The 8,346-nt window shown below is 53.5% G+C and overlaps 1 protein-coding gene across 1 annotated transcript; it reads left to right on the top strand.

The window, feature by feature from the left end:
• The first annotated feature begins 6,858 nt into the window (after window positions 1-6,858).
• On the top strand, window positions 6,859-7,794 carry MAFB (MAF bZIP transcription factor B). Its single transcript, XM_054391977.1, has one exon. The coding sequence runs from the start codon at window positions 6,859-6,861 to the stop codon at window positions 7,792-7,794; it is 936 nt and encodes a 311-aa protein (XP_054247952.1).
• Window positions 7,795-8,346: the final 552 nt, after the last annotated feature.

The following is an 8,346-nucleotide window of genomic DNA, read 5'->3' as shown; positions in this document are numbered from 1 at the left end:
TCCCAGTGGGTGTCAGAGCATGCCTGCGGACTCCTGGGCTGCAATGACAGCCCCCTGATCCTGCAAGGGCCAGGGGACATTCTCAGCTCTACTGTGAGCAGCCTCCCTGGTGCCATGGCCACTGAACGTGCAGCAACATGGGTCTTGGTTTCCCCAAGAACAACTGAGGGTAGATCTTCCTTCCCCTCGTCTTGAGGGTCTACAGATCTGATCGTGAAGAAAATATCTTTCCAAGCCCCTAGGAAAAACAGTTTGTGGCAAGAAAGGGAAGCTGACCTTTTCTGGATGATCTGTATGTCCTTCCAGATCTGGAAGATCATGACTTTGTGACATTTGGCATAGGTCCAGGACACTTTCCCTGTCTCCCTGACATCTCCATTTTTTATATCACATCCAAGGAAAAAAAAAAAACCTTGTGAGAATCGCTTTCCCCACCCAGACATTGGTGCAATACCAATGTATTCATAAGAGAAGCAGATAAGCAAAAGAGAAATATTTCTAGTAAACTGTGGTCCAAGTTCTGAAGTGTTTGAAAACCCTTGGAGTGGCACGAAGTGACCTTACAAGATACAACTGTGGTAATTATAGTTCTTCAGCTTCTACTGGCTACTTCAGTTCCAAAAGGTGATTTCTGATCACCCAGAAAGGTTTTGGTGCTGCTTATTTAGCTAAATGTTCCTGAAGGAGCTCAGATAATGAATTCAACATGCCAAGGTTCAAGTGAGAAGCAGGACTCAGCCAAGCACAGGGAGGAAGCTGATCTTAGCAAGGCTTGAGAGAGAGATTTTTAGCTTCCAGATCAGGTGTTTCTGCTAGAAAAAAATTTTACTGTGGTAGCAAGAGGATTATTAACAAGAGGGTGTGTTAGAGAGGGGGCTATGATGGGAATGCAGAGTTTAGAAATGATGACAAAGAGACAGATTCCCTTGAAAACAAGCTTGGATCGACTTGTTCATCGTACAGTTGGACTAAAGCTGAAAGACATAACTAGAAGGGAAAAGTTTCTGCTCTCTGCTCACCTCCCTGCCAAAGACACCCTCGTGGAACGTTATAGAAGAGGGTAAAATGTCATTTTGCCTCGAAGACGCTCGCTGTCCTCCTCCTCAGGGTGCAGCAAGACCCTGAGAAAACTGCAGAAGCTGTCACTGAAGAGTTGCACTTTTTTCTCTGCACAAAAAAGCGGGAGGAAAGGCATAGCAGCAACCCCCCCTTACAGCCCCTCTGGACCGCACATTCCTGTAGCCCCGTGCCAGGACTAACCCTGAGCAGCGAGGAGTGCTTAAGAGGCGGGGGGTGGGGGGGGCGGCTCTGCTCTCTCCGAAAAGAATCAAACTCTCTCCTCGGGTCCTGCATCACCGAGCCTCGCAGGGACGCGGATCCTCGCCTGAGCACCATCCCAGCGTGTGCTGGTGCAGTGGCCCCGGCCCGGTCGACTCCCCGGGGATCCCCCCCCAACTCCGGCATCCCTCATCCCCGTCCGCATCAGCCCCTTGCTCCAAGCAGTGCTGCCGGTGTTCAGAAGGGAGGTACCAGCCCCGGCGCGAGAGGCTTGGGGACGGGCACCGCTGCGAGGTTGAACCAGGGAGCAGTTCTGCAAACAGACCTCCACCCCCAACCCAGGCGAATTCACGGCTTTAATTAAACGCGATGCCCTCAAATCAACCCCCTAAATGACAGCGTCCTGTATAGCAACACACACCCGGATGCGCGTATTCTGCAGCACACCCTCCGCCACCAAGCGATCCCCAGATCTGCTACCCGCGCCTTCTGCTCCACCCCCCCCCCCCCCCCCCCCCCCCCCATTTCAAGTGGGGGTTTAATGCTTGGACACTGCGAAGCCACGGGGAAGAAAAAGACCCCGAGTAAAACCTACCCTTCTGAAGTGTTGCTCCACTCCCTTGTCACAGATCCACCTATGAAATCCTGTCTAAAGTTAAGATTTGGATTTGCCCCGCTCTTAACTGTTTCAGGCTAAAACCTGAGGAGATCCCAGTTTAACCCAGGAGGGGAGAATCGCTAATTTTACACTGCAAACCTGCGGTACACACTTTGTCCAAAGCATGTTGCAAGCTTTACTTGGACAATCCCGGCAGAAAAGAGAAAGGGAGAGAGGACAAAGATTTCTGGTTACCGTTCGTAATTTAATCCTAAATTCGTGGGCCATTCCCATCAGCCCGAACAAGCAAACATCAACACTTTTCTTTCTCATGCACATGGATCTGCGATAGATCATTAACCAGGTCCCTCGCTGCTTACACTGGGGGGGGGGGGGAGGGGTGTGTGGTGGGGGGGGGGGGTGTTGGAAATTCCTAACAAACTGCAAGGTGCCTGCTCGCAGTTTGGGAAATCAAAAATCAAGCGAAGAGAGGTAAGAATTACACGAGTCATGCCCTTTTCCTCCATTCCTGCCGGCTGCCAGCCGAGGGTAATTGTGGCTTGGACGTGTGTTTAGTATCAAAAGTCTCATTTAAGGCAACATGTCCCACTACTATTATGGGGTGAAAAAGATAGTTCTTGGGGGAAAGCAGCACTGAGGTACAAAAAAACCCCGAGGATCACTTCTCAGAGAACCAGCATTGTGGAAAATACGTATCTAACTGCCGTCTGTTTCTAGGAATTGGGGATTGGGATGCCATTGTAACACCGTTCCCTTTCTAAATGTCAGCCCCCTCATAGCCCCCGCTCCAATTCAAGCAGAAGCCAAAACAAAGCCGTACAAATATCTATATACTCCAGTTTTAAGGGCAAGCTTTCCAGTTTCAGTGGCCCAATGACCGCATTGCCCTGCCCTGGGTGTCCGCGCCAGATGTGGATGAGTTGAAATGACATTGTCGTTTTCTTTGAACTCTTCCCGATTTTGACCCGAAGTTTGCAACAGGGAGGGAGGAGAGGACGAAGAGCGGGATAAAGTCATTCATTACTCGAAACTAACCTTCAAAAAACGGATCTAAAAAAAAAAAAAAAGCAGAAAGAAACAAACATAATTTAAAGCCGCTCGATTAGAAGCTTTTTGGTGGAGGGAGAAGGCTTGGAGTGGGTGGGGACGAGCTGTGTCCCGGCGCTGCAGTGCCGGGCAGGTGGGTGCCTCTTTCCCCCCCATTAAAGATGTTTTCCCTACGCGGGAGCGGAAGGGACGGGAAACGCTTCCCGCAGGAGCCGGCAACCGCTTTGCGCCGTGGAGACTTTAGCGGTTGCGGGGGGGCGCGTGGGGTCGGGGTACGCGGAGCTCCCCCTGTGCGCAGCACCGCGGCCGTTCGGCTCCGCGGAGGCGAAAATCCTTCTGGGCTGCCTAGACGGGCTGCTGAGCCGGGGAATCCTCCTCTGCTTCTCCTGCAACTTTATTTCTTCCTCAGTTGTAATTAACATAAATAAATAAATAAATAAATAACAAGATCGGACGGAGTAGCGTGCCCCCTGACACTTAAACGCCAGTGAGAATCACCTCTGGTGCCTGAATTAAAAGCTCTACATTGAACAAAACTGGCCTTTAACTCGGCCAGTTTTAACTCGGACACTCGGGACACAAAGCGAGTCTTATTCTAAGCTAGCCACATAACGCCTTAAATTTTATTGGATAAATTTTGCAATGCGAGGGATGGAAAAAGCAAAGAAACAGCTCCAGAAAGTGCCCCGATGACGATGAGGATGGAGGCGCAGAAAGGAGCTCTAACTCATGGCTTAAAAGATCAAGAAAAGGGACAGCGTGTGTGTGTGGACAGGGAGATAATCAGATCAATGCTTCCTCCGCCTTCCAGTAGCTCCACCTTGTGAATATACCTCAGTAATTATGAGAGGAAAAAGTATTATCCATCTAATGGTACATTTTGCGGGCTGCATTCTAGCTTCCCAAGCTCTCTCTTTTTCCTCACTGGCAACGGTAATGTTTAACGGGCAGGTAAAAATAAAGCTCTCCCCAAACAGCTTCCAGAACCTCATTGATGATAACCAGAGACGACCCACTCAGGATGTTTTCGGCTCTCCCTAAGCCCGCCCGGGAGGCAGACAGAAACCGCCGAGCTCCTACCCCGATCTTCTCTTCCAGGGTGGCCGAGTACCCCCGAGATCCCCCGTCCGAACCCGGCCTTTCCGCGGAAGGGGCACCGCGGACCTCTCCGCATCTCCGTGCTCGGGGATGCTCGTTAAACAGCAAATAAACGGCGATATCCCAAATCTGACATTGATGAAAAACCCGCAGCGCGGTGCCCGTATGGATCCAGGAGCCCCCAGCATCCATCATCGCCAGGGCCGCGTTACCCACGGGGGATGCAGGGAGCGCTCACAAGAGTTCCACGCGTGTCCTTCCACACATACATTTGGAGCAGGACGATCTGTGGAGGGAGAACTGAGTGCTCCTAGGTGCGCGGCCCCACTTCGGCTGCCATCGGGGTACGAAGGGACTCTTTCACCCCCTGGAAGGCAATGCGTGGGGGCATAGAAATTGACTGCTCTCGGGCACTACTGACCAGGAGCTATGTCCCCTCCAATGAGTGGGGAAAAACTCTAACGAGGCATTGCTACACGAAATTAAGCCCCGCAGCGCATGTATTGCGAAGGGGGGGTTAATCCAAAAGCCCTCCATGGTTTCCACCTCCTTCCTCCATGCCGTTGCTGGAGGGATGCCCTGGAATTTTTTGGAGGGGGAGACTTTGCGCTGCTTTTGCCTCCTCGGTTCTCTGCTCCGCAGCAGCTGGCTCCGTGAAGATGTGGAGCAGCGGGACTAGAGGGGCTGGGCTGCGAGCATCGCCCCGGGGAACGCGCTCGGGTCCGGCAGGGAGGGACCGACGCCAGGGGTGTCCGCTTGGGGACTTTCCCAGTTTTGCCCCAGCTCCATGGAAACAGTTGCCTCCTAATTAATTTCGGAAAAGCAGACACATCTTGGAACTTTTCGACTCAATAAATTGGGGTGCGGGGGAGATATGCTGAGGTACAGGGAGCAGAGGCGCAGCTCCAGGGTGGTGCGGACGTGTCGGGACCGCAGCAGCTCTGCTCCCGCTGGCGCTCCCGCATCGCTCCCGCATCGCTCCGCTCCCACCCGCCTGTTCCCTTTTTTGTCCGTGTGTTTCTACCCCTTGAAAAGTCACTGTCATTTTCCAAATGGACACTTGGGGTCGCAATTTCTGTCTGTTTGAGCGTAAAAACTGTAAAAAGAAGCTCTAATCTCCCTTAATCGTTACAAAATGTTCAGAGAAAAAAAAATCCTGTTACCGGACCAAGAAAAAAAAAAAAACAAAACACCAAACCCCCCCCAACTTACAAGCCGAGTACTCCTTTGCATGCAGTCACTCACTCAGGGAACAGCAGCGGAAAGCAAACACGCTTCTTTCAGAACTGAAATGTGGCTATATTTTCTCCCTTCTCTCCTTGATATTTGCAATTGTCAGTGTCAATGCCTTTGCTTTACTTTGCTTCCTGTAACCGGGAGGATTTCCCCCGTTCTATAAGGGGACCTGACAGTCTTGCCGAGCTGGTGCTTCCCTCCCTCCCGGGTCCCAGAGCATCCTCCTCGGCACTACCCGCAGCCCCAGCGCTGCTTCTCCGGCCGGACCCGGTACGCGTTGCTGGACGGGTGCGAGTTTTGTTTTCGCGTTACCTTCTCCTCGGGTCGCTTACATAAAGTTGGAAGGGGCGATGGGGGGAAGGTGACTGCCTTGAAATTGGCTACAGGACAGCAGCGGGCAAAACGGGACTTTGTTATATTTAGAACAAAGGGACGGGCAGGATGTCCCCAAGCTCTCCTCCTTTGTGGATTGCAGCTGCCGAAAAGAGAGGGGGGCGTCTGGAAATAAATAAATAAGAGACAAGGCGATGTTGGGGGGGGGGCGGGGGAGGCTAGCGGGCGGGGAGCTCCCGGAGGTTCGAACAGAGCCGGCAGCGGCAGAAGCTCAGCTGGCGCTGCGGAGCTGTCACGGCGCGGCCCACCCCCGCCGCCGCCGCCGCCGCCGCCGTCCGGCCCAGCCGCCCCCGCCGCCCGTCTTCCCTCCCTCCCTCCCGCCCTGCCCGGCCCGGCCCGGCCCCGCCGCTGCGCTGCCATTGGCGCGGCCGCCGCCGGCCCCGGCCCCCGCCGCGCTCTCGGCGGGCACGGCCGTATAAGAAGCCAAGGGGGGCTGCGCTACGAATCACAGCTGCACAACGAGCGCTGGCGGCGACAGCTACAGCGGAGACCTGGGTCCTGCTTGTCCCCCTACTCCTCTTTTTTGGTTTGTTTTTTTTTTTTTTTTTGGTTGGTTGTTTCTTTTTTTTTCTTTTTTCTTTTTTTTTTTTTTCCTTCCTCCCCCTCTTCCCTCCCTTTTCCCCGCGGCTGCCGGAGCCAGGAAAAACTCTGGTGCAAAAGCCTGGCCATCGCCGCCCGATCGCCGGTGCTCGGGCTGGAAAGTTGCGGCAGACTCCAGGTGCTCTGCTACAGCGGGGAGAAGGCTTCGGACTTACAAAAACCCAGACGGGAAGAGGGGCCACGGGCTGCTTAGACGTTTTGCACCGTTCTTCTTCTTCCTGCACAAAGCCGAAGGCAGCATCTTTGTATTGTTTTGCTTTTGCCCTTCCTGCTCCTTTCTCCTTGCGCCTGGGTGTCGATAAGTGCCAGGAGCTGCTGCAGCCGGCGGTGCGCTGCAAACGCCGATACAAAAAAAGGCAAGGAGACATCCAAGTGGCCCCCGGGTGCCGGCTCGTCCTTGGCTTTGGTTGCTCTGGACTGACGAAGCCTCAGAAGCCAGCAGAAGGAGGCGGCGGTGGAGGGGGGAGCCGAGGAAGCAAAGCCAAAGTTGATTTGGAATAAGGGAGCACGGCCAACCCTCTGCCAGGCTGCGCGCTGGAGTGAGGTCTCCAGCCCCCTCCACCGGGAAAGGTGCCCGCAAGACAGCGATGGCCGGAGAGCTCAGCATCGGAGCCGAGCTGCCCACTAGCCCCCTGGCCATGGAGTACGTCAACGACTTCGACCTGATGAAGTTCGACGTAAAGAAGGAGCCCCTGGGCAGGAACGACCGTTCCGGACGGCACTGCACCCGCCTGCAGCCTGCTGGCTCCGTCTCCTCCACCCCCATCAGCACCCCCTGCAGCTCTGTGCCCTCCTCACCCAGCTTCAGCCCCACCGAGCAGAAGACCCACTTGGAGGACCTGTACTGGATGGCAAACAGCTACCAGCAGATGAACCCCGAGGCCCTGAACCTCACCCCAGAGGACGCGGTTGAAGCCCTCATTGGGTCCCATCAGGTATCCCAGCAGCTGCAAGGCTTCGAAGGGTTCCGGGCCCACCACCACCACCATCATCACCATCACCAACACCATCACCAGTACCCTACGGTCACTCATGAAGACCTGGCCGGCAGCGGGCACCCTCACCACCACCATCATCATCACCACCAGGCCTCACCCACTCCCTCCACCTCCTCCAGCTCCTCCCAGCAGCTCCAGAACTCGCATCAGCAGCATCCCCCCTCCAGCAGCGTGGAGGACCGGTTCTCAGATGACCAGCTGGTCTCCATGTCCGTGAGGGAACTCAACAGGCACCTCCGAGGCTTCACCAAAGATGAGGTGATCCGTCTCAAGCAGAAGAGGAGGACCTTGAAGAACAGAGGCTATGCCCAGTCCTGCAGGTATAAACGTGTCCAGCAGAAACATCACCTGGAGAATGAAAAGACCCAGCTCATTCAGCAGGTGGAACAGCTCAAGCAAGAAGTGACCCGGCTTGCCAGAGAGAGAGACGCCTACAAGCTCAAGTGTGAGAAACTTGCCAGCAATGGCTTCAGAGAGGCCGGCTCCACCAGTGACAACCCATCTTCCCCCGAGTTCTTCATGTGAGTGCTTAACAAAAATAATTAAAAACAAACAAACAAACAAACCCCACCCCCAAATCTGACCCCGTCACCTTTCTCCCCCCACCCTATCCTCCTCTGACATCTCCATCCATCTGTCTGCTTGACTAGAGAGAAAGAAGGAGAGAAAAATAGAGACTTGATTTTTTTTTTTTTCAGCATCCAGTCTTCTAGAGTAGCTGTGGGAAAAAGTAGGCTGGGGGTGGGGATGGGAGAGGTAAAGTGCAGCTTTTTCACTTTTGTTTGCGAGTTAGAGAGAGGGACAGAGGCAGAGAAGGACAAGTAAAGCATTTTATAGCTTGCTTGCAGGATGAGATGGACTTTAAGAGAATAATAATAAAAGACAATGAACAAGCCATCTGTAACATACTGCCTGCTCGGAGAGATAGAGAGGACATACACAACACCATCTCATGCACAATTTACCTGCTTGGAAAAAAAAAAGAATAAATCAAGAGGACAATATATGCAAAACTTCATATATTGCCTGCTTTGAGAAATGAGTTACAGGACTCAGATGGGACATTCAATCTCAGAA

Source organism: Indicator indicator, chromosome 24, assembly GCF_027791375.1.
Source record: "Indicator indicator isolate 239-I01 chromosome 24, UM_Iind_1.1, whole genome shotgun sequence".
Taxonomy (NCBI): Eukaryota; Metazoa; Chordata; class Aves; order Piciformes; family Indicatoridae; genus Indicator; species Indicator indicator.
This window is presented reverse-complemented; position numbering and strand designations above follow the sequence as displayed.

What these genes read in the sequence shown, in the direction of transcription:
- MAFB (XM_054391977.1), top strand. Translation starts at nt 6,859, where the DNA reads ATGGCCGGAGAGCTCAGCATCGGAGCCGAGCTGCCCACTAGCCCCCTG.